This window comes from Lathyrus oleraceus, chromosome 1 (genome assembly GCF_024323335.1).
Source record: "Lathyrus oleraceus cultivar Zhongwan6 chromosome 1, CAAS_Psat_ZW6_1.0, whole genome shotgun sequence".
In the NCBI taxonomy this organism is placed as follows: Eukaryota; Viridiplantae; Streptophyta; class Magnoliopsida; order Fabales; family Fabaceae; genus Lathyrus; species Lathyrus oleraceus.
Window position 1 is genome coordinate 100635596 of NC_066579.1, and position 26353 is coordinate 100661948.

Consider the following 26353-nt stretch of genomic DNA (forward strand, 5'->3'; position numbering starts at 1 on the left):
TGACGACACAGGCAAGAAAGAACATGCTATCTACTATCTCAGCAAGAAATTCACTGAATGTGAGACCCGATACTCACTTTTAGAGAAGATTTGTTGTGCCTTGACTTAGGTTGCTCGACGCCTGAGGCAATATATGATTTGCCACACTACTTTATTGATATCCAAGATGGATCCAATAAAGTACATATTTGAAAAGCCTGTTGTTACTGGAAGAATTTCCCGGTGGCAAATGCTGCTCACCGAGTATGATATACAGTATGTGACCCAGAAAGCAATAAAAGGGAGTATTTTGTCTGACTATCTAGCTCACCTGCCTGTTGATGGCTACCAATCATTAAAGTTTGACTTTCCAGATGAGGACATCATGTTTATCAGAGATTTTACTATGCCAAGCTTCAAGGTAAGCCCTGAGGAAGTCCCCGAACCAGGATCGCGATGGACGCTCGTGTTCGATGGTGCTTCCAATGCCCGAGGTCATGGTATAGGTGTTGTTATCACTTTTCCAACTGGTTTCCACATCCCCTTTACCGCCAGATTATGTTTTGACTGCACCAACAATATGGCAGAATACGAAGCATGTATCTACGGTTTAGAGGCGACGATCGAATTGAGAATTAAAATCCTTGAGGTATTCGGTGATTCAGCTCTGGTAATCAGTCAAGTGAAAGGCGACTCGGAGACTCGAGATAGCAAGTTGATACCCTACAAAGAGCATATCAGAAAACTGATCCCTTACTTTGATGAGATCTCCTTTCATCATATTTCTAGGGAAGAAAATCAGTTAGCAGACGCTCTAGCTACACTGGCATCTATGTTTAAAGTCAAATGGAAGAATGAGGCACCATCCGTCCAGATTGACCACTTAGATGAACCTGCACATTGTCTAACAATTGAGGTCGATCCTGACGATAAGCCTTGGTTCTATGACATAAAGACATTTCTGGAGAAACGACAGTATCCTGAGGGTATATCCATTACCGATAAGAAGGCTCTAAGAAGACTCTCTTCTAAGTTCTTCCTAAACGGTGATGTGTTGTATAAGAGGAATTATGATTTTGTACTGCTCAGATGCGTGGATAGACACGAAGCTAGTACAATCATAAGGTCCATACACGAAGTCTGCGAGGGTGTACATGCGAAAGGTCCTGCTATGGCTAAGAAGATTCTCCGAGCTGGTTATTATTGGACAACAATGGAGGTTGATTGCTACAACTTTGTGAAAAGATGCCATAAGTGCCAGATATATGGTGATAAGATCTTTGTACCACCAACTCCGTTGAATGTCCTAACTTCTCCATGGCCCTTTTCTATGTGGGGCATCAATATGATTGGGATGATCGAACCCAAAGCTTCCAATGGACATTGATTCGTCCTAGTCTCTATTGGTTACTTCACGAAGTGGGTCGAGGTTGCTTCATATGCCAATGTCACTCGACAAGTGGTTACCCGGTTTATCAAGAAAGAGATAATTTGCCGCTATGGTATACCTAGCAAGATCATCACTGATAACGCCAGTAATCTGAACAATACTATGATGAGGGAGTTGTGCGAAGAATTTAAGATTGAGCACCACAATTCTTCACCATACCGGCCCAAGATGAATAGCACCGTAGAAGCAGCTAACAAGAATATCAAGAGAATCGTCCAGAAGATGGTCAAGACATATAAGGACTGGCATGAGATGTTACCTTTCGCCTTGCATGGTTACAGAACCTCAGTCCGCACATCCACTGGGGAAACTCCGTACTCTCTGGTTTATGGGATGGAGGTTGTCCTACCAATTGAAGTTGAGATTCCTTCACTCAGGGTCATCATGGAAGCAGATCTTGATGAAGTTGAATGGGTTCAATCTCGATATGACCAACTGAATCTAATTGAAGAGAAGCGTTTGACGGCCGTCTGTCATGGTCAGTTATACCAAAGGCGTCTCAAACAAGCTTTTGATAAGAAGGTTCTTCCCCGGTTGTACCACGCTGGAGACCTCGTGCTCAAAAGATATTTTGCCATTCACTCAGACCCGCGAGGCAAATGGACTCCCAACTACGAGGGACCGTTCATAGTCAAGAAGGCCTTCTCAGGTGGGTCTCTAATCCTTACAACAATGGATGGGGAAGATTTTCCTTCGCCAGTGAATGCAGACATAGTCAAAAAATATTATGCCTAAAAAGAAATGATGAAAAGCCCGTTAGATCAATCTCCACAAGGTGAATATAAGCAAAAATGGCTATCCCGATGGACCAAAAAATGATTCGTCCATGCAAAAGTTAGGGAATATATTTGAAGCTCGCTAAGTCGAAAACCCGAAAGGGCGACTTAGGCAAAAAAGAGCATCCCGGTGGACAAAAAGAATTGAAAGATCCAGGCAAAAGTTAGGGATAAAGGCATTGACTATGATTCTTGAGTATACACGCTACAAGCTAGATGTCAGAGGGTCAAGGACTGATCCAGGCACCGTCAGCCGAAGCAAGGCCTTGGGGTTCGGATTACATGGTAGATTAAGGCCAATGCTGTAATCATACAAAATGTTTCCCATTGCCATTTCAATTATTTTTCCAATTTTTTGCAACGTCCTCATTAAGGGTGTTTGCATCCTTTGTACTCAAAATATGTACAGATTCCATATCAATAAAGTTCAGTTATTCCATCCAATGTGTTGTTCCATGTTTTGTAGGCAAAATAACTGACTTGTCTTAAATCACATAATGCTTTAAAATTTTGGGGAATAATAAAAGGCTACATTAAAGAGAAATAATTTGCATTACCGTGTTATCTGATAAACCTGATAGGTGATGGGTGACTCAACAATAGTGTTGCTTGGATGCCTGTTACATCTAATTGACTGGGGCACCCTGGGGACTTCAGCTGGTCAGTGTTCCTTAGCAAGCAGGGGGTTCCGTGATGGCAGTGTTGGCACCAATCGAAACTTCTTGGCGATCGTGTCCTAATTCTTGATGACGAGTCGAGATCCCAACCATAATAAAGACTCATCCCTACAAAAGCATGCATCATAAAAAAAAAATAAGCACACCTCATGCATTGCATAAGATGTATCCTCCACACTGGTAACAAAGCCAATCATTTGGACCGACAAATTTCGGGCACGTAGGTATTTAATCCTCTTCTACCTTGAATACATGAAAAGCTTCCGCAATTCCTGTATTCAGGTCCAAGAAGATTAAATAGGGGCAGCTGTAGTACCCCAAAATTTGCCCCTATTTTGCTTTTTCATCTAATCCGTAACCTGAGATCCACCTAACCTCATTCATGTCTCACTCATATTCATCATTCATTCAAGGTTCTTGTTTCCCATAGCAGGATTGGATTAAAGATTTTGGTATCATGCATCGTATGGGTTGCAACCCTGATTCTTGGTCTTGAGAGTTCTTGCTGTTTGGTTTCTGTGCATAGACCGGGCTTCTAAAATCCTAGTTGTGGGCCCATGATTTGAGGAGTTGGTGGTGGAGCTTTGCGATTGGCTTAAAACCCTAATCAAGGATAATTTGTGTTCAAGTGCTTTGGTCAATTGACCTTGGATTCGGGATTCATCAAAACCCTAAGCGTTGGAAGGTCAGGAATCACGTGATCTACTTTGAGGGGGTGAAAACCCTGGTTTATAACTATGGCATCATCATCAATGGCCTATACACTAAAAATTGAGATTTCGTCTGGTTCATCTGATCCATTACGGGTGGTTCATGTGCTTAGAAAATCTGTGGTCCTGATTCATCGATTGGGATTCATTCAAAGCTTTGCATGGTCGTGATATGTTGCTTGGTTGGTATGCATCTGAGTTGATTCTTAGCATGGAGTATTTAAGAGGCACATATTCAATTGTCCATAAGAAAATACACACTTTTACTTAAGATGACTTTTGGTCAACTGTTGTTTTTTTGTCAACCAGTTGACCAGAGTCAATCGACACTTTTTCCTAATCTCTAATTTTCTTTGATCTATCATGATCGATCGTGAAACCAAAGTCACTTTCAAACCACATACCATGTTCAATTTAAATTTTTCAAACAACTTTTCAAACCATCTTCGCTCATTACACGATCGTAAACTATTTAATGACCACTTACAATACTAGTTATTTCTAATACAAAACTATTCTATAACCAATTTCCATTATAACCTTTCGTCCCATCCATGACCATTAGACTCAAACCAAATATTTCAAACCAAAAAGTTACAAAATGCACAACAGAATTCCAATTCCAATCATTCCATAGAGGTAACACAAAATTACACCATTCATTACAATCCCAATCAAATCCCAAAATCACACCCATCCAATCTCCTTACAATAGATCCCAAATCCCATTCAGATTTAATGATGAGAATTACAAATTCCACTATCTAAACCACATAGTACAAGATTCATTACACTAAAGACATAATGCCAAACTATGTACATGTTTATTTTAGGCCACATCACCATAAAAGCCGACAAATGTAACTCAGTGGCAGCCTATTCTGATGCAAAATTGTTTGAAGACATCATGTTAGAAGTTGTAAACAAAAAGTGGACATCAAGCAAAGTAAGTGTTTGATTCTATGAAGCCTGGAAGTCTTGGAAGTGGGACATCTAACTCTATATGGAAGATAGTGTAGGTGGACTGCAAGAAGGCACATCAGCAGTTAGACAAGGATCCAATGGTGATTTGGTGTTACCTTCAGAGTGACGGCACCGAGTGGGTTTGTTTCCTAATCAGGAGGATCAGTCCCTTTATGAATTTCGGTGTCCGGTTCGAGAGACATTCCAAGCTTTCAGTATCATTTTCCAGTGGCAGTGAGTCGTGTCGCGACATTCCCGCGCCAGCATCCTCAGACCGAATCAGTACAAGCATACATGCAACAATCCGCCAGCAACCAAACCTGCAGTGGTAATCCGTCGACCCTAACATCAAACCTTGTTGTTCCGACCCCGTAGACCATGGTACATCATAACCCGATTGCGCCAACTGTTCCATTCCCTTGCGTTCAAACTCTCCCTGTAATGCCATTATTGTTCATGTGATGATTTCGAGCCCCATGCTTCCCCTCAAATGCCCGCATCATACCAACAACAGCCTTGCATAAACCTGCAACATCCAACAAGCCATCATCAAATTACAAACAACAACATCTTGCCTATGAAGTAGTCCTGCATAAACCCTATACTAGCAGGCCAATAACGACGACGTGATAACCTGCAAAACCATTTGTCGAAACTAAACCTCACAAGGAAGGGCTTTGCATCACTTGCCACGATCCTTCAACAACAGCTGTACGACATCAAATAACTAGAAACAAAGCATGAACTCTCACTTCCCGCTACCTGCTCCCTCGCTGGACTTCCGTTTCCCTCCCTCGTCGGTCAATGATCCCAATCTCGATAACAAGAGTCAACCAAGTTGATGTTGCAAGAGTGGACATTGAAATGTCAGCCATGTTAAAAGATTAGTTGGTCAAAGTATTTACCTTAACGAAGTCAGGAATGCTATTTCAGTATGAAGCTGAGCTTGATGCTTTCCTTGAGTTCCTTATCTGGAGATTCTCAATTGGAGTGGATAAACCAACTCATGGCATTGCTCTTATGAATTGGAGGTAGTGAGATGAACGTGCAGTTGAATTAAGGGATGAAGTGAGAACCGGTCTGGAGGAACCTGAAATCATTGTCGCTCAGAAGTTTTGGTGTTGTATTGCCATTGTTAGTGGTCAGTGTATTTGGGCTCGCCTATAATTATTCCCAGAATTTTGTAGGTGGAGTGATACTGAGCGGAGAACGTCAGCACGACGCTTACGGGTCTTGGTGCAGAGAATAGAAAGGTTTATCTGAGTTGCGGTACCTCATGGCCATGTACAAAACACTAATAGTAGAACATGCAGAAACAAGGCTTGGTGTTTGACAAAACGCAGCAACAAAATGCAGCAGGATCCACTTGTTATTTCATGATGATAAACAACGAGGTCGACAACCAGCAGTGATGCTGAAGCAGCAGATCCTACAACGGCTTCTGCCCTGCTGACCACTCCATAACTGCAGTGAAAATGGAAAATACTGACAACTGCATGGTCAGCAAGTTCCATATTTTCTACCTGACTTCTCAACTGCAAATCTTCCACTGCATGGCTCAACCTACTCTTGATACTCTATTGTGTTTGATTTCTTCTAGGAAATCTCCTACTTCCTTCTTGTATTGGAACTTCGCCACTCTCTGAATTACTCCCAAAGGACTGTGATTCCTCCAGACTGTGCTTTGCATTCATCCCTTGCTTATCTTTCCACAAAGAAGCCAAGTTAGAGAAGCAACTAAAATGAGAGTTGTAAGGGTCGAAAATGAGTATGACAGAAATCTTGGCATTAAATTTACAAGATAAACATGAAGATGGTCCTACGAATTCCGTTAAGGTAATTATTGGTGCTGAAGATGACACATCTGAACAACTTCTAACGGCCTCGGCTAAACCTGTAAAATGCAACAAAATTTCAACCAAAGCCAGCAATTCTTAACAGATTGTTTCACCAATTAAACAAAAGACCAACAACATAACAAACTCACGGCAATTCACGACACAATTCACCACAAACAATAAAAATTATCACTTTCATTTGCCAATGGTGAGTTGGATGTTGTTGAAGCTATGGTTGATGATGTTATGAACGTGTTGGATAGAACTATTGGTTTAGCTAGTTTATCTCCTCTTCATGGTCGGATCGAGGTACTTTCCATGTTGTTGGAGTAGAATGGTAAAGTTGATGTCTTGAATCGTCACAAACAGACATCATTAATGTTGGTTGTGATGCATGGAAAGACCGGTTGCATGGAAAAGCTTATTCAAGCTGGAGCTAATATATTGATGTTTGATTCTATTTGTCGAAGAACTTGCTTGAACTATGCTGCGTGTTGTGGCCATGTAGATTGCCTAAAGGCTATTCGTTCAGCTGCTCATTCCACGCCTGTTGCAGATTCTTGGGGATTTGCCAGATTTGTGAATATAAAATATGGAAATAGTGCTATACCACTGCATCTTGTTGCTCGCCATAGACAACTTGAATGTCTTCATTCCATTTTAGCCTCGGGTTTGTTCCTGAAAATTCAAGCAAAGCCGAGAGTTAACTTTAGAGAACTCTGCACCATACCAGTCTACACTACCATGACCATATGTACACGACCCAACTGAATTGACCGTAACGAAATGCAATAACAATCTCACAACAAATTAACATCACCAGTCCATTACAACCAACGGTTTTCACTTAAAAACCATAACAGAAAGCAAAAAAAAAAACATAACATAATAGTCAATTAACAGGTTTTCTTAGTAGATTAACAAACCTTATTGATGGAATCTCTCCGCCACACCGGTTTTCAGTTGAACAAGACTTCCAACAAACCCGAAGCAATTTTTCAGTTAATCCAATCGGGCATTAACAACTTCCTCTCCGACACCGGAGCAAGTCACAAAAGGTTTATGGCTAGCCTCCGCCGATGGCCAAGGGTGCAGTGAAGTTATGGTAGAAGCAACTCGTTGCCTTGTGTCTGGAAGATGGAATGCTTGACTCGGTTTCACATAGCTTCACAGGGTCCAAGCAACACCTGCATAAGCTAACTATCATTAGCAATCTTTAATCTAACATCTAACTTGATATAGTAGAACCCAGTTTGATTCACAGCTAACGTACTCATTTGTTTCCACACACCAAAGCCTTTCATAAGTCCAAGCCTAAGTCCCTAACCTGCAACATAAACAACAAGTCATTAAAAACCCTTCCAATGTGACATTAATCTAACAGTAACCTGCAGCAGCCATTCAAGTTCCCACTCACTCACAAACCAACATCTACACACATAACTAACTGAGTTTCCCTAATATAACTAACTGAGTTTTTCCATTTAACTCAATGAGTTGAGTTTAACTAACTCCAAGCCACTCTTAACTAATTCGTAACCTCAATCCGAAGCTAGCAAGTCCCGAACCTCAACTCTATTTAAGGGCTTAATCACTCACATTTTGAGCCCTTGGCATTTTTTGGCATAAACCTGCACTCTCTCTCTCTCTCTTGCAACCTTTTCCCTCACCCTCACCAGAGCTCTTTTTCTCTTTCAAAGAAGCCATTGAAGCTTCACATCAAAGCTTCAATTCTACTTGAGCTAAGCCTCCTCAGTCTCTTTTCATCGCTCGCGAATTCATAAGAAGAAGAAAGAAGAAGAGGAAATTGCAGAAAGCACATAGAGAAACTCACTTGTGAGTGACATCAACGACACCGAAACCTCCGCGGCGCTTCATTCCGGTAAGTTACTTCGATTTATCATAACTCATGGCGTCATGTTTTCATTTCATTGCTTTTGAGAATTGCTAGCCTCGTTTCCATGTTGTTCTTGATATCGGTTTAAGTTTTGGCCTTAAGTCCATTTTGTTGACGTGAAAGGAGCGGAATTAGGGCTTGAATCTTCCAACTACAATTCCTCTGACCTATTCATGATTTCGTGCTCTTCCATTTTTGTTAGAATTCTTTAATCCCTTTCGGCTTTGTCACCATCTTCTAATCTTCTTCATTTTCGTAACTATGCAAAACCTTCAAGAAACTTCAATCTCCTATCTTCTTCGTCACCTTCCTCTCCCCAAAAACTTCACACATCTTCATCGCCTACCTCGCTTCAACAACCATCGCAAGCGCACACGAGCAAGGCTTCGTATCAATCTCAATACGCCGTCGCACGCGACAAAGGAGCAGCGCCAACATCCTTCATCTTAAAACAACAAAAACGTCGCGAACTGAAGTGTGATAAGCAAATAAGAGGATCGAAATGCAATCGACGTCAATTTCGTTTTCGAATTTAAGGGAGAAAACCGAATTCGTTCATCTTCTTCAAATTTTGGGTTGTTCGCGCAAGATCGAAGCGATTCCGAATTTCTTGCACCGTGTTTGTTGTCTCAGTGCCGATTTGAGATCGAATGAGGAAGATGTAGTTTTGCTTTTGTTGCCATTGAGTTTTAAATTTGGGTGTGTGGTTTGGCAGGGTTCATGTTGAGCGTCAGATCGGAGTGAGGTTTTTATTTGAAGAAGCACTAGATTAGAGTCGTGGGGAGGACGATGTCAACTTCCGGTAAGGTGCATCTCACTCCGTTCATGGAATTTAGGTGGAGAATTTTGACTGACCAGTTCTTGGAGATTACGTAGGGATCTTGAAACCCGGACGAATTCTTAGTGAGGCTTGGGCCTTTGGCCCAAAGAAACTAGCCTTTGCTTGTTTCACCCCTATTCAAAATTCACCCCTGGCCCAGTACTCATGTCCACCATTAAATTTCTTAGTTAATTCACTAATCATAGTTAATTTTTGTTGATTAACTTTGTTTTTCTGATTAGAATTTACATCATTTTTTATCTCGGTAGGAAATAGGATTTTCTTGGCTTTATTGTCAATTGGGCGTTAATATAGAATCGTTTGTTTAAATAGGTTTAATTAGATATTAATGTGATTTAGTTGGATTAGAAATTAGGTTAATCATAATGATTTTGATCCTTAGGGTTTGAATGCAATCATTGTAGGACTTAACATAGAATTTTAGTCATGATTTTAATCAATATTTTGACATGCTCCCTTAGGACTTCTAACATAGATTTTTGATCAATTTAATCGGGGGTTTTGTTTTAGTTTTGAAGGGAACTAATTTTTGGGTCTAATTGAAGTTAGTCATTGTTAGAACTAACCTAAGGGATCATGTATTGAAATTGATTAAAATTCTATGTTAGAAGTCCTAAGGGAGCAGGTCAAAATATTGATTAAAATCATGACTAAAATTCTATGTTAAGTCCTACAATTATTGCATTCTAACCCTAAGGATCAAAATCATTATGATTAACCTAGTTTCTAATCCAACTAAATCACATTAATATCTAATTAAACCTATTTAAACAAACGATTCTATGTTAATGCCCAATTGACAATAAAGCCAAGAAAATCCTATTTCCTACCTAGATAAAAAATGATGTAAATTCTAATAAGAAAAACAAAGTTAATCAACAAAAATTAACTATGATTAGTGAATTAACTAAGAACTTTAATGGTGGACATGAGTATTGGGCCAGGGGTGAATTTTGAATAGGGGTGAAACAAGCAAAGGCTAGTTTGTTCGGGCCAAAGGCCTAAGCCTCACTAAGAATTCATCCGGGTTTCAAGATCCCTACGAAATCTCCAAGAAATGGTCAGTCGAAATTCTCCACCGAAATTCCATGAACGGAGTGAGATGCACCTCACCGGAAGCTGACATCGTCCTCCCCACGACTCTAAGTCAGTGTTTCTTCAAATCAAAACCTCACTCTGATCTGACGCTCGCCGATCCACACACCCAAATTTAAAACTCAATGGCAACAAAAGCAAAACTACATCTTCCTCATTCGATCTCAAATCGGCACTGAAACAACAAACACGGCGCAAGAAATTCGGAATCGCTTCGATCTTGCGCGAACAACCCAAAATTTGACGAAGATGAACGAATTCGGTTTTCTCCCTTCAATTCGAAAACGAAATTGACGTCGATTGCGTTTCGATCCTCTTCTTTGCTTATCACACTTCAGTTTGCGACGTTGTTGTTGTTTTAAGATGAAGGATGTTGGCACTGCCACTTTGTCGTGTGCGACGGCGTATTGAGATTGATATGAAGCCTTGCTCGTGTGCGCTTGCGATGGTTGTTGAAGCGAGGCAGGCGATGAAGATGTGTGAAGATTTTGTGGAGAGGAAGGTGACGAAGAAGATAGGAGATTGAAGTTTCTTGAAGGTTTTGCATAGTTGCAAAAATGGAGAAGATTAGAAGATGGTGACAAAGCCGAAAGGGATTAAATCATTCTAACAAAAATGGAAGAGCATGGAATCATGAACATATCGGAGGAATTGTAGTTGGAAGGTTCAAGCCCTAATTCCGCTCCCTTCACGTCAACAAAATGGACTCAAGGCCAAAACTTCAACCGATATCAAGAACAACATGGAAACGAGGCTAACAATTCACACTAGCAATGGAATGAAAACATGACGCCATTAGTTATGATAAATCGAAGTAACTTACCAGAATGAAGCACCGCAGAGGTTCCGGTGTCGTCGATGTCGCTCACAGGTGAGTTTCTCTATGTGCTTTCTGCAATTTCCTCTTCTTCTTTCTTCCTCTTCTGAATTCACGAGCGATGAAAAGAGACTGAGGAGGCTTAGCTCAAGCAGAATTGAAGCTTCGATGTGAAGCTTCAATGGCTTTTTTGAAAGAGAAAAAGAGCTCTGGTGAGGGTGAGGGAAAAGGTTGCAAGAGAGAGAGAGAGTGCAGGTTTATGCCAAAAAATGCCAAGGGCTCAAAATGTGAGTGATCAAGCCCTTAAATAGAGTTGAGGTTCGGGACTTGCTAGCTTCGGATTGAGGTTAGGAATTAGTTGAGGGTGGCTTGGAGTTAGTTAAACTCAACTCACTGAGTTAAATGGAAAAACTCAGTTAGTTATATTAGGGAAACTCAGTTAGTTATGTGTGTAGATGTTGGTTAGTGAGTGAGTGGGAACTTGACTGGCTGTTGCAGGTTACTGTTAGATTAATGTCACATTGGAAGGGTTTTTAATGACTTGTTGTTTATGTTGCAGGTTAGGAACTTTGGCTTGGACTTATGAAAGGCTTTGGTGTGTGGAAACAAATGAGTACGTTAGCTGTGAATCGAACTGGATTCTGCTATATCATTTTAGATGTTAGATCAAAGATTGCTAATGATAGTTAGCTTATGCAGGTGTTGCTTGGACCCTGTGAAGCTATGCGAAACCGAGTCAAGCATTCCATCTTCCAAACACAAGGCAACGTGTCGCTTCTACCATAACTTCACTGCACCCTTGGCCATCGGCGGAGGCTAGCCATAAACCTTTTGTGACTTGCTCCGGTGTCGGAGAGGAAGTTGTTAATGCCCGCTTGGATTAACTGAAAAACTACTTCGGGTTTGTTGGAAGTCTTGTTCAACCGAAAACCGGTGTGGCGGAGAGATTCCATCAATGAGGTTTGTTAATCTACTAAGAAAACCTATTTAATGACTATTATGTTATGGTTTTTTTTGCTTTCTGTTATGGTTTTTAAGTGAAAACCGTTGGTTGTAATGGACTGGTGATGTTAATTTGTTGGGAGATTGTTATTGCATTCCGTTATGGTCAATTCAGTTGGGTCGTGTACATGTGGTCATGGTAGTGCAGACTGGTATGGTGCAGAGTTCTCTAAAGTTAACTCTCGGCTTTGCTTGAATTTTCAGGAACAACCCCGAGGCTAAAATGGAATGAAGACATTCAAGCTGTCTATGGAGAGCAACAAGATGCAGTGACGTAGCACCATTTCCACATTTTATATTCACAAATCTGGCAAATCCCCAAGAATCTGCTACAGGCGTGGAATGAGCAGCTGAACGAATAGCCTTTAGGAAATCTACATGGCCACAACATGCAACATAGTTCAAGCAAGTTCTTTGACAAATAGAATCAAACATCAATATATTAGCTCCAGCTTGAATAAGCTTTTCCATGCAACCGTTCTTTCCATGCATCACATCCAACTTTAATGACGTCTGTTTGTGACGATTCAAGACATCAACTTTACCATTCTGCTCCAACAACATGGAAAGCACCTCGATCCGACCATGAAGAGGAGGCAAACTAGCTAAACCAATAGTTCTATCCAACACGTTCATAAGATCATCAACCATAGCTTCAACAACATCCAAAACCATTGGCAAACAAAAGTGATAATTTTTATTGTTTGTGGTAAATTGTGTCATGAATTGCCGTGAATTTGTTATGTTGTTGGTCTTTTGTTCAGTTGGTGAAACAATCTGTTGAAAATTGTTGGCTTTGGTTGAAATTCTGTTGCATTTTGCAGGTTTAGCCGAGGCCATTAGAAGTTGTTTAGATGTGTCGTCTTCAACACCAACAATTACCTTAACGGAATTCGTAGGACCATCTTCATTTCCATCTTGTAAATTCAATGCCAAGATTTCTGTCATACTCATTTTCGACCCTTACAGCTCTCATTTTAGTTGCTTCTCTAACTTGGCTTCTTTGTGGAAAGATAAGCAAGGGGTGAATGCAAAGCACGGTCTGGAGGAATCACAGTCCTTTGGGAGTAATTCAGAGAGTGGCGAAGTTCCAATATAAGAAGGAAGTGGGAGATTTCCTAGAAGCAATCAAACACAATAGAGTATCAAGAGTAGGTTGAGCCATGCAGTGGAAGATTTGCAGCTAAGAAGTCAGGTAGAAAATATGGAACTTGATGACCATGCAGTTGTCAGTATTTTCCATTTTCAATGCAGTTATGGAGTGGTCAGCAGGGCAGAAGCCGTTGTAGGATCTGCTGCTGAAGCATCACTGCTGGTTGCCAACCTCGTTGTTTATCATCATGAAATTGCAGGTGGATCCTGCTGTATTTTGTTGCTGCGTTTTGTCAAACACCAAGCCTTGTTTCTGCATGTTCTATTATTAGTGTTTTGTACATGTCCATGAGGTACCACAACTCAGACAATCCCTTCTATTCTCTGCACCAAGACCCGTAATCGTCGTGCTGACGTTCTTCGCTCAGTATCACTCCACCTACAAAATTCTGGGAATAATTATAGGCGAGCCTAAATACACTGACCACCAACAACGGAAATACAACACCAAAACTTCTAAGCGACAATGATTTCAGGTTCCTCCAGACCAGTTCTCACTTCAGCCCTTAATTCAACTGCACGTTCATCTCTCTACCTTCAATTCATAAAAGCAATGCCATGAGTTGGTTTATCCACTCCAATTGAGAATCTCCCGATAAAGAACTCAAGGAAAGCATCAAGCTCAGCTTCATACTGAAATAGCATTCCTGGCTTCGTTAAGGTAAATACTTTTACCAACTAATCTTTCAACATGGCTGACATTTCAATGTCCACTCTAGCAGCATCAACTTGGTTGACTCTTGTTATCGAGATTGGGATCATTGATCGGAGAGGGAGGGAAACAGACGTCCAACGAGAGAACAGGTAGCGGGAAGTGAGAGTTCATGCTTTGTTTCTGGTTATTTGATGTCGCGCAACTGCTGTTGAAGGATTGTGGCAAGTGATGCAGAGCCCTTCCTTGTGAGGTTTAGTTTCGACAAATGGTTTTGCAGGTTATCACGTCATCGTTATTGGCCTGCTAGTATAGGGTTTATGCAGGACTACTTCATAGGCAAGATGTTGTTGTTTGTAATTTGATGATGGCTTATTGGATGTTACAGGTTTATGCAAGGTTGTTGTTGGTATGATGCGGGCATTTGAGGGGAAGCATGGGGCTTGAAATCATCACATGAGCAATAATGGCATTACAGGGAGAGCTTGAACGCAAGGGAATGGAACAGTTGGCGCAGTCGGGTTATGATGTACCATGGTCTGCGGGGCCGGAACAACAAGGTTTGATGTTAGGGTCGACAGAATACCGCTGCAGGTTTGGCTGCTAGCGGATTGTTGCAAGTCTGCTTGTACGGATTTGGTCTAAGGATGCTGGCGCGGGAATGTCGCGACACGACTCACTGCCGCTGGAAAATGATAGTGAAGGCTTGGAGTGTCTCTCAAACCGGACACCGAAATTCATAAAGGGACTGATTCTCCTGATTAGAAAACAAACCCACTCGGTGCCGTCACTCAGGAGGTAACACCAAGTCACCATTGGATCCTCGTCTAACTGCTGATGTGCCTTGTTGCAGTCCACCTGCACTATCTTCCATATAGAGTTAGATGTCCCACTTGCAAGACTTCCAGGCTTCACAGAATCAAACGCTTACTTTGCTTGATGTCCACTTTTTGTTTACAACTTATAACATGGTGTCTTCAAACAATTTTGCATCGGAATAGGCTGCCACTGATTTATAATTGTCGACTTTTGTGGTGATGTGGCCTAAAATAAACATGTACATAGTTTTGCATTATGTCTTTAGTGTAATGAATCTTGTACTATGTGGTTTAGATAGTGGAATTTTTTAATTCTTATCATTAAATCTGAATGGGATTTGGGATCTGTTGTAAGGAGATTGGATGGGTGTGATTTTGGGATTTGATTGGGATTGTAATGAATGGTGTAATTTTGTGTTACCTCTATGGAATGATTGGAATTGGAATTCTGTTGTGCATTTTGTAACTTTTTGGTTTGAAATATTTGGTTTGAGTCTAATGGTCATGGATGGGATGAAAGGCTATAATGGAAATTGGTTATAGAATAGTTTTGTATTAGAAATAACTAGTATTGTAAGTGGTCATTGAATAGTTTACGATCGTGTAATGAGCGAATATGGTTTGAAAAGTTGTTTGAAAAATTTAAACTGAACATGGTATGTGGTTTGAAAGTGACTTTGGTTTCACGATTGATCATGATAGATCAAAGAAAATTAAAGATTAGGAAAAAGTGTCGATTGACTCTGGTCAACTGGTTAACAAAAAAACAACAGTTGACCAAAAGTCACCTTAAGTAAAAGTGTGTATTTTCTTATGGATAGTTGAATATGTGCCTCTTAAATACTCCATGCTAAGAATAAACTCAGATGCATACCAACCAATCAGCATATCACGGCCATGTAAAGCTTTGAATGAATCCCAATCGATGAATCAGGACCATGGATTTTCTAAGCACAGGAACCATCCGTAATGGATCAGATGAACCAGACGAAATCTCAATTTTTAGTGTATATCCCATGATGCTGATGCCATAGTTATAAACCAGGGTTTTCACCCCCCTCAAAGTAGATCACGTGATTCCTGACCTTCTAACGCTTAGGGTTTTGATGAATCCCGAATCCAAGGTCAATTGAGCAAAGCACTTGAACACAAATTATCCCTGATTAGGGTTTTAAGCCAATCACAAAGCTCCACCAACAACTCCTCAAATCATGGGCCCACAACTAGGATTTTAGAAGCCCGATCTATGCACAAAAACCAAACAACAAGAACTCTCAAGACCAAGAATCAGGGTTGCAACCCACACGATGCGCGATACTAAAATCTTTAATCCAATCCTGCTATGGGAAACAAGAACCTTGAATCTATGATGTTTGTTAGTCGAAGTTAACCATGAATGAATGATGAATATGAGTGAGACATGAATGAGGTTAGGTGGATCTCAGGTTACGGATTAGATGAAAAAGCAAAATGGGGGCAAATTTTGGGGTACTACAGTTGCCCCTATTTAATTTTCTTGGACCTTAATACAGGAATTGCGGAAGCTTTTCATGTATTCAAGGTAGAAGAGGATTAAATACCTACGTGCCCGAAATTCGTCGGTCCAAATGATTGACTTTGTTACCAGTGGGGAGGATACGTCTTATGCAATGCATGAGGTATGCTTTTTTTTATGATGCATGCTTTTGCAGGGATGAGTCTTTATTATGGTCGGGATTTCGACTCATCGTCAAGAATTAGGACACGATCACCAAGAAGTTTCGATTGGTGCAAACACTACCATCACGGAACCCCCTGCTTGCTAAGGAACACTGACCAGCTGGAGTCCCCAGGGTGCCCCAGTCAATTGGATGTAACAGGCATCCAAGCAACACTATTGTTGAGTCACCCATCACCTATCAGGTTTATCGGATTTCAACGGTAATGCAAATTATTTCTCTTTAATGTAGCCTTTTATTATTCCCCAAAATTTTAAAGCATTATATGATTTAAGACAAGTCAGTTATTTTGCATACAAAACATTGAACAACACATTGGATGGAATAACTGAACTTTATTGAGGATTAGAGACCCACCTGAGAAGGCCTTCTTGACTACGAACGGTCCCTCATAGTTGGGAGTCCATTTGCCTCACGGGTCCGAGTGAATGGCAGAATATCTTTTGAGCACGAGGTCTCCAGCGTGGTACGACCGGGGAAGAACCTTCTTATCAAAAGCTTGTTTGAGACGCCTTTGGTATAACTGACCATGACAGACGGGCGTCTAACGCTTCTCTTCAATTAGATTCAGTTGGTCATATCGAGATTGAACCCATTCAGCTTCATCAAGATCTGCTTCTATGATGACTCTGAGTGAAGGAATCTCAACTTCGATTGGTAGATCAACCTCCATCCCATAAACCAGAGAGTATGGAGTTGCCCCAGTGGATGTGCGGACTGAGGTTTTGTAACCATGCAAGGCGAAAGGTAACATCTCATGCCAGTCCTTATATGTCTTGACCATCTTCTGGACGATTCTCTTGATATTCTTGTTAGCTGCTTCTACGACGCCATTCATCTTGGGCCGGTATGGTGAAGAGTTGTGGTGCTCGATCTTAAATTCTTCTCATAACTCCCTCATCATAGTATTGTTCAGATTACTGGTGTTATCAATGATGATCTTGCTAGGTATCCCTTAGCGGCAGATTATCTTTTTCTTGATAAACCGGGTAACCACTTGTCGAGTGAGATTGGCATATGAAGCAGCCTCGACCCACTTCATGAAGTAATCAATAGCGACTAGGATGAATCGATGTCCATTGGAAGCTTTAAGTTCGGTCATCCCAATCATATTTATGCCCCACATAGAAAAGGGCCATGGAGAAGTTAGGACATTCAACGGAGTTGGTGGTACAAAGATCTTATCACCATATATCTGGCACTTATGGCATTTTTTCACAAAGTTGTAGCAATCAACCTCCATTGTTGTCCAATAATAACCAACTCGGAGAATCTTCTTAGCCATAGCAGGACCTTTCGTATGTACACCCTCACAACCTTCGTGTATGGACCTTATGATTGTACTAGCTTCGTGTCTATCCACGCATCTGAGCAGTACAGAATCATAATTCCTCTTATACAACACATCACCATTTAGGAAGAACTTAGAAGAGAGTCTTCTTAGATCCTTCTTATCGATAATGGATATACCCTCAGGGTACTGTCGTTTCTCCAGAAATGTCTTTATGTCATAGAACTAAGGCTTATCGTCAGGATCAACCTCAATTGCTAGACAATGTGCAGGTTCATCTAAGTGGTCAATCTGGACGGATGGTGCCTCATTCTTCCATTTGACTTTAAACATAGATGCCAGCGTAGCTAAAGCATCTACTAACTGATTTTCTTCCCTAGAAATATGATGAAAGGAGATCTCATCAAAGTAAGGGATCAGTTTTCTGATATGCTCTTTGTAGGGTATCAACTTGCTATCTCGAGTCTCCCAATCGCCTTTCACTTGACTGATTACTAGAGCTGAATCACCGAATACCTCAAGGATTTTAATTCTCAAGTCGACCGCCGCCTCTAAACCGTAGATACATGCTTCGTATTCTGCCATATTGTTGGTGCAGTCAAAACATAATCTGGCGGTAAAGGGGATGTGGAAACCAGTTGGAGAAGTGATAATAACACCTATACCATGACCTCGGGCATTGGAAGCACCATCGAACACGAGCGTCCATCGCGATCCTGGTTCGAGGCTTACCTCGAAGCCTGGCATAGTAAAACCTCTGATAAACACGATGTCCTCATCTGGAAAGTCAAACTTTAATGATTGGTAGCCTTCAACAGGCAGGTGAGCTAGATAGTCAGACATAATACTCCCTTTTATTGCTTTCTGGGTCACATATTGTATATCATACTCGGTGAGCAGCATTTGCCACCGGGCAATTCTTCCAGTAACAACAGGTTTTTCAAATAAGTACTTTATTGGATCCATCTTGGATATCAATAAATTAGTGTGGCAAATCATATATTGCCTCAGGCGTCGAGCAACCCAAGTCAAGGCACAACAAGTCTTCTCTAAAAGTGAGTATCGGGTCTCACATTCAGTGAATTTCTTGTTGAGATAGTAGATAGCATGTTCTTTCTTTCCTGTGTCGTCATGTTGACCCAAAACACAACCCATAGATTCATCCAACACTGTCAGGTACATGATGAGTGGTCTACCAGGAACCGGTGGTACCAGGATTGGTGGTTCTTGTAAGTACTTCTTTATTTTGTCGAATGCCCATTGGCAATCGTCATTCCACATAATCGATTGATTCTTTCTCAACAACTTGAAAATCGGTTCGCAGGTAGCTGTCAGGTGAGATATGAATCTGGAGATGTAATTAACTCGCCCAAGGAAACCTTGGACTTCCTTTTCTGTTCGGGGAGCTGGCATATCTTGGATGGCTCAAACTTTGTCGGGATCAACCTCAATACCCTTCTGACTGACTATGAAACCCAGAAGTTTATCTGATCGGACTCCAAAAGTACATTTGGCTGGATTCAGACGCAGTTTAAACTTTCAGAGTCTGACAAATAACTTTCTCAGATTGACCAAGTGATCTTCCTAAGTTATGGATTTGGCAATCATGTCGTCCACGTAAACCTCAATCTCTTCATGAATCATGTCGTGAAAGAGTGTTACCATGGCATGTTGATATGTTGCCCTTGCATTCTTCAAGCCGAATGACATGACTTTGTAGCAGTAAGTTCCCTCAGGCGTGATAAAGGTTGTCTTCTCCATATCATCTGGTGACATCTTTATCTGATTGTACCCGGAGAACCCATCCATGAAAGAAAAGACAGAGAATTGAGATGTGTTGTCAACCAAAACATCAACATGAGGCAAAGGGAAGTCATCCTTTGGATTGGCTCTATTGAGGTCTCGATAGTCTACACACATTCTGACTTTACCATCTTTCTTAGGAACTGGAACGATATTAGCAACCCATTGCAGATACTCAGAAATGGCTAAGAAACCAGCATCTAGTTGCTTTTTAACCTCTTCCTTGATCTTGAGTGCCATATCGGGTATGGTCCTTTTGAGCTTCTACTTAACTGGAGGACATTCAGGCTTGAGTGGTAGATGATGTTCAACAATGCTGGTGTCTAACCCTGGCATATCCTGATACGACTACGCGAAGACGTCCACATATTCACGTAACAGATCTACCAACTCGGAGTGTACATGCTTAGCGAGAGATGCCCCTACTTTCACCTCTTTTTTGTCAGTTTCAGAACCCAAATTAATGACATCCACTGGTTCTTTGTATGGCTGAATCTCTTTCTCCTCGTGCTCAAGGAGTCGTGCTAGTTCAGTTGGTAATTCGCAATCTTCCTCACTATCATCTTCAGCTCGGTTGATTGGAAGTCCAGATTCATAGTTGATTTTAGCCATGTTGTAATCGGTGATTTTATTTTCTCTGCATATGATGAGCTTATTTTAGTATTCTTTTTATTTTTGAGAAAAAGTGGAAAAAAGAAAAAGAAATCTTTTGCCATTTCGTTGTTTTTAGTGAAAACAAAAAATATCTGAAAGAAAAGGAACACGAGTTTTGCATGCAAAAAAGTACTTTTATTTATTCACATAATACTTTTAAACATGGGGGTCCTTACAAGTTGTCCTCTCGTCTCGGGCAAGGACGAGGGACGGAGAAAACAAAATGCATTACGTTTTTTCCAAGTACACCATAGGTATCACGGTGGCCATCCAGTTGGGAAGCTTGAATCCTGGAGGACATCTGCGAACAAGGCTGGATGCCCCTGGCTTGCTACCACTGGACTCTTCGATGACCGCTACGGTATGCTCATTTTGATAGTCGGCGCTGTTGAACTTGACCGGGTTGAATTGCTTTTTCTTTGGACTCACCTTGCATGTTGCTGGGTGATAACCAATACCAAACTTGTCGCGCTTTTCTGCCACATTGACGACCTTACCCCAACCAGGAAGAGGGCCTTTCTCCAATGTCTGCTTGGCACTCTTCGCTGAGGATATGATGGTAGCAGATGATTGATTGTTGTTGGCGGATGCAGAACTGACATTTTCAAACTCTAGGCAGTGGAGCAGAACCTCGACGATCCCCTCATCTGTTTCGACATATCTGAAAGACGAAAGTTCACTGACCAGCAAATCCTCTTCACCACACATAATTACCAGCTTGTCATCTATCAAGTACTTCAGCTTCTGATGCAAAGTAGAAGTGACTGCCCCAGCGACATGAATCCACGGTCGACCCAACAAACAACTGTAGGCTGGATTGATGTCCATGACTTGAAAAGTAATATCAAACTGGTGTGGTCCAACACAAATCGGCAAATCAACCTCCCCAATTACCTTCGGGAACCATCGAAAGCTATGACGATCAGTGCACTGGTTCTCATCTCGGGCCCCTTAAACTGTAACTGACTTAATGTAGATTTTGGCAATACATTAAGCGAGGATCCAGTATCAACAAGGACTCAGGATAAGAGAGAGTCAGTACATGTGACCGAAATATGTAGTGCTTTGTTGTGGGCCTTTCCCTCAGGAGGTAACTCTTCTTCATTAAATCCCAGATACCTACTAGCGATGATGTTGGCAACCACGTCGTCAAATTGATCGACCGTGATATCTTGCATCACATGAGCGGTATTTAGAACTTTCAACAATGCTTTGCGATGAGCCTCAAAACTCAATAGCAAAGACAAAATGGATATTTTAGAAGGCGTCTGATTCAACTGTTCCACAATCTTGAAGTCATTCTTTCTGATCAATTTGAGGAATTCCTGACTTTCCTCAAAGGTGATACTCTTCTTGTGATCCTCAGACTGTTCTTTTTCAACCATCGGCCCTTTCCCTTTGGATACTTTGGCCTCTGCAACTTTGTCATTGTCAATAACTCTCGTCACCACCGGAGCAGCCGTCACGGTCGGAGTGGCGAGTACAGTTGTCTTTGCCTGCGGTGTGGGCGTAGGAGTTGCCTGCTCTTTAAGTGAGACAATTGTGGGTGCTGTAGACACCATAGGAATGTATTTAGGAGCAAATACACGGCCACTTCGAGTCATGCCTCCCTCTCCAGCGATATTGATGATCTCTGTATCAGGAATGCAGATTTCTTTCCCTCCCATTTACGATGTAGTCTCATAATTCCAAGGCACTACCTTGGTGTTCTGATACGGAAATGGAGTTGGGACGCGGAAATGGATCGGCTGAATCCTCTTGGGAGGAGCTTCAACCTTCTTCTTCCTGTATACAATTGTTATCGGTTCAATCACTCTACCTCTTCTGCTGCTTGAGCTTTAGAGAATTGTATTAAACCTTGGTCCATTAGTGCCTGCACGCACTCTTTCAACTGCTCGCAACTATCGGGATCAAACTCACATACTGTACAATCTTCATGCACCTCTTCTAAAAACCCAAATTGTTCAAGTTTTTGTAACACAACAAACATCGGAGTCTTCACCTCTTCAACTTTCAGTACGACCTCAGCATTTACCTCCTCAATGACGGCGTTGACTGACGCGCCGCTATGATTCGGCAAAGGATTGGTCTTTACATTCGGTTTCTTTGGTATGATTGCCCCCACATGAACCAGATTGAGGACTAATTCGGAGTACGGCACCGGGATTTTGTCAAACTGGGGGCGGTTCCCAAAATTGTTCCCTCGGTTCTATGCTCGATATTGTTGGTTTGGATTTCTCTGATTGGATGTTGATGTTCGATTGTCTCTCTGCGGTTGATATTGGAAAGGCGGCTGTTGGTATTGAGTTGCGGCAATGTACTTGTATGGATAATACGGCATAGGGGTTGTCGGAACTCAATGTCGGGGGAGAGCCTTCGCCATCACAGTGTTTGCTTCCCCCTCCTTCTTCTTCGTGAAGCCCCCATGCGGTCTTTTGTTGACTGACTGCGACGCGGTCGTGTCCGTTATTTTCCCCGATTTCAACCCACTTTCAACACGTTTTCCAATTGTGACCATATCGGCGAAGTTTGTTGATGAACTGCCAATCATTTTCTCAAAGTACAGCCCATGCAACGTGCCCATAAATATGTCAACCAACTCATTGTCAGGTAGTGTTGGTCGAACCCTAGACGCCATTTCGCGCCACCGTTGAGCATACTCTTTGAAGGTTTCATTAGACCTTTGTGACTAGTTCTGTAGTTGGAGCCTTGTCGGAGCCATGTCAAGGTTGTATTTGTATTGTTTCAAGAATGCCTCAAAGAGCTCTCTCCATGATCGGATCTTCGAGTGCTCCAAACTCATATAGCAATCCAAGGAAGCCCCAATCAGGCTGTCTTGGAAGCAATGAATCAGGAGGTTGTCGTTATCAATATGCGAAGCCATCTTCCTGCAGTACATGGTGGGGTGACTGCGAGGACAGCTAAGACCATTGTATTTCGGGAGATCAGGCACTTTGAACTTCTGGGGTAACACCACGTTCGGGACCAAGCAAAGGTCTCGAGCATCTATCCCAAAAGAAGAGAAGCCCTCAATGGCCCTTATTCTGTCGTCCAGGAGTTGGTAATCTGCTGGTCTGGCCAGATAAACAACAGGAGGAGCGACCTGACTAGCCGGTCGAGAGGCTTCAGGAGCAATTGGCGCTGACATGCTCGGATTGAACCATATTGGCGGGTAAGAAAAACCTGTTGTCACAGTCTGAGCAGCAGTGGGGGGTTGAAAGTATTGCATCCCAGGTTGAGCATTGGGAGTCTGAGGTGCCCCTGTCTGCATATACTGGGATGCAGGAGTCATCATCATGGGCACAGGTCCTGCCCCTGGGTAGCCAAAAGGGACGGGGATCTGGCCAGTGCTCGTAGCTTGAGCAGTCTGGCTGGGCAGTTGGAAGTGGAGGCGCGGGCCTCGATAGTCTTCATCATCATTGGGGAGGTCGTCAAGGACCTGGCCCTGGTTGTCCTCCGGGTCAACAACAATGACCGGAGTAGTGTGGAGAGCAGGGAGAACCCAAAGAAAACCAGAGTTTCCTGCAACGGTGGCGAGAGCCGAGTGAGGGAAGAAAGCTCCCCCACTAGTGAGGTTGACAGCAAGGTGAGGAGGCATTCCCCACAGGTAGGCAGCAGCAAGCCTAGTGGGATCCGCGGGTACCACCTGGCGGTTCCCAGTGTTGGGCACCATAGTTTCTGCCGGAGGATCAACGGTAGTGCCAGCAGTAGCATCAGAAATGGTCACCCCAGCAGCACGGGTGACATTGGCAGCAGCATAGGCAGGGTTCCTCTGAGATTGGAAGAGCTCCAGGATGGTCTCCATATTGCCCCTGAAGACATTCATCTCTCCTTGCACCTGGGCAAGGGATTCACGAACAGCAACATTGTCGGCTTCGTATTCGGCCATGATCTTAGCTTTGCTTGAACGTTTGTAGTACGAGTGACGAGTCGTCGTTGTTGCTGCAGTAAAACGGCGAGTGTAAGCATTTTGTTTTCTGACAGCTTTATGCTATGAATGTAATATATGCATGTTTAACAAATAGAAAAAATATTATTTCTAGGGTGTTAGTGTGCCAGTGTGCATACATAGTCATACAGTGAGCAAGGATAAGACAACATAAGCATTTCAACAAAATCTCTTTTATTCATTTGAATGACAAACAGTACAAATTATTACAACTCGAGGTCATTTCGATGCACTAGCATGAAGATCAAATTTGATCATTCCCATAACAACCCTACATACAGAAACAAAATGAAAAACAGTCTTCGGGGTGTTCTGAGGAAACATGTCAGCATAGGCCTTCTTCAATAACCCAGGAAGGTCCTCGAGTGATTGGCTAGCAAATTCGGCCAAGCGAGCATGTCTGTCTGTCCAATACTGGGCATCTCTGACGAGGTTATGTATTAAGGAAAGACTTGGTCCATTCAAGATGTCTTGTACGAATTCTTCCTTCTAGTCTAAGAGAACTTACAAGTGATGACTCTGAATTTCCCATTGGGTAGCTTCCTCTTGCAGCTGCTTCCTTTTCTCCAAGTTTTGATGGGCATGGCGATTCAAGGATCGTATCTCTTCAAACCTTTTTGTCAATGTCACTTTGGAGTTATGCGAGGGTTGTTTCTAGCTTCTTGGCGCGATCTTGCTCATCCTTCAACTCCTTTAGCGATTTCTCCAATAGGTCTTGTAGAGATTTGATTTGACCTTGGTAGTCAATCTCTCGCTTGCAGGCACGATACTGGGCTTCAGCTAACTCTTTCTTCTTGTTCGTAATGGTCTCAAAAGACCCTTTTAGAGCATCTCCCACCTTTCTCCTTTTGTTTTGCTCAATCTGGATGTCAGTATCTGCTTTGTTGAACCTTTCCCTCTTTTGACTGAGGCTGGCCTTCAGGGTATTCTTCTCTGAGGTGACTTTTATCAGGCTGGAACGAAGACCGGCGTTCTCTTTTTTCAACTTCTTGATGATTTCCTTGAGGCGATCCACTTCAGAAGTGACAGCGACAAATGGCTTGGGGGCTTTGATGCACATGGAAGGTTCCCACGGGTATGGCAGTTTGATCAACTTGGCCCTTGACTTCACCCAATTAGCATAGGAGGTAGTCACAGTACACAGCTGTTTGCCCAGGTCTTTCTTTCCCACCCGCTGTATTTTGCCCCACGCTCTACGTACTTTCTTCATCAGCTCTAGACTCTCAACCCCTTCGGCCAACAACATCTCTTCCAACAAACGGTCTTCAGGTTTCTCTTTGAGCAAATATCCCAATTGTCGTAATAAGAGGACAGGATTATAGTTTATCACACCCTCTTTTGTGCTGACAAGAGGAACGTTTGGGAACTCCCTACATCGGAATATGAACTCCATTCTCAAGTAATTGAGACTAAACCAGACGACGCCCTCAGCATCTAATGACATCAACCTTTGTGACCATTTCAGATCACCCACATTATCAACAAACGACCCTTTCTTCAGAAGATGGGACATAATCCATTTCTGAAGCAAAGGAATACAGCAATTGATGGTTCCCCCTTTCTTCATATTTCTCCAATGGAAGGAGAAGAATACATTAGCTAGTAAGGTGGGAACCAGGTTCTGGGAGATGAATATGGTGATAGCGGTCTTGTCAACGAAACCTTCAACATTCGGGAATAACACCAATCCATAGATGAGTAATGCAAAGCTGGCGTAAAAGGTGTCCCAGCTTCCATTGCTGGCAAATATCACAGCATTCTCAAATAAGAATTTGGACGGTAGGCCCTACGTGTTACCCTTGACTCGGAGCGTAGCCTCAACTAGATCATTCTTCATGCACAAGGCCTAAGTTATATCTGCTGAATCTAGGAAGTCTTCATCAATCATGTAGGGTGCTTGGTTCTTGACTGGCAACTGTAGTAGATAAGCAAACTCCTCTAGTGTGGGAGCTAGAAGGAAGTCCTGGAATGTGAAGCAGTGCAAGGTGGGGTCATAGAACTGTGCAAAAGTAAACATCAACCTTGAATCTTCCTTGGTATTTAAAATCCCCAACAGATTGCCATAGGCTCGCTTGAAGGCTACTCGGTAATCTTCGGTAAGGCACTCGCTGAGCTTCCTCAACTCGTCAACCTTGGAGTCTCTTAATTTATATTGATAGGTTTTTCTTCGGTCGGTCTTATCCATGGTTGTACTGACACTAGCAACTGGAACAGTAGGTCCCTGAAAAATGCAAATGTAACATGTAATGGTTAATGCAATGATGTAATGAT

General features: G+C 42.2%; 1 protein-coding gene, 2 long non-coding RNA genes and 1 pseudogene across 4 annotated transcripts; 1 reads left to right on the plus strand and 3 right to left on the minus strand.

The window, feature by feature from the left end:
- Positions 1-7318: 7318 nt before the first annotated feature.
- Positions 7319-9159, minus strand: LOC127119393 (uncharacterized). The gene is made up of 3 exons (XR_007802798.1): positions 8228-9159; positions 7685-7720; positions 7319-7580 (listed from the first exon to the last, which is right to left on the minus strand). It is a non-coding gene; the product is annotated as an uncharacterized LOC127119393 (long non-coding RNA).
- A 990-nt stretch (positions 9160-10149) lies between these two features.
- On the plus strand, positions 10150-11998 carry LOC127119406 (uncharacterized). Of its 2 annotated transcripts, none has more exons than XR_007802802.1 (3): positions 10150-11097; positions 11603-11656; positions 11743-11998. It is a non-coding gene; the product is annotated as an uncharacterized LOC127119406 (long non-coding RNA). The 2 variants fall into 2 exon arrangements; XR_007802803.1 differs by having other exon boundaries at positions 11603-11638.
- Positions 11999-13310: 1312 nt separating this feature from the next.
- On the minus strand, positions 13311-13986 carry LOC127119398 (peroxisome biogenesis protein 2-like; annotated as a pseudogene).
- Positions 13987-17901: 3915 nt separating this feature from the next.
- On the minus strand, positions 17902-19089 carry LOC127093831 (uncharacterized). The gene has a single exon (XM_051032737.1). It carries the CDS (start codon positions 19087-19089, stop codon positions 17902-17904), a length of 1188 nt encoding a protein of 395 aa, XP_050888694.1.
- Between the last annotated feature and the right edge of the window lie 7264 nt (positions 19090-26353).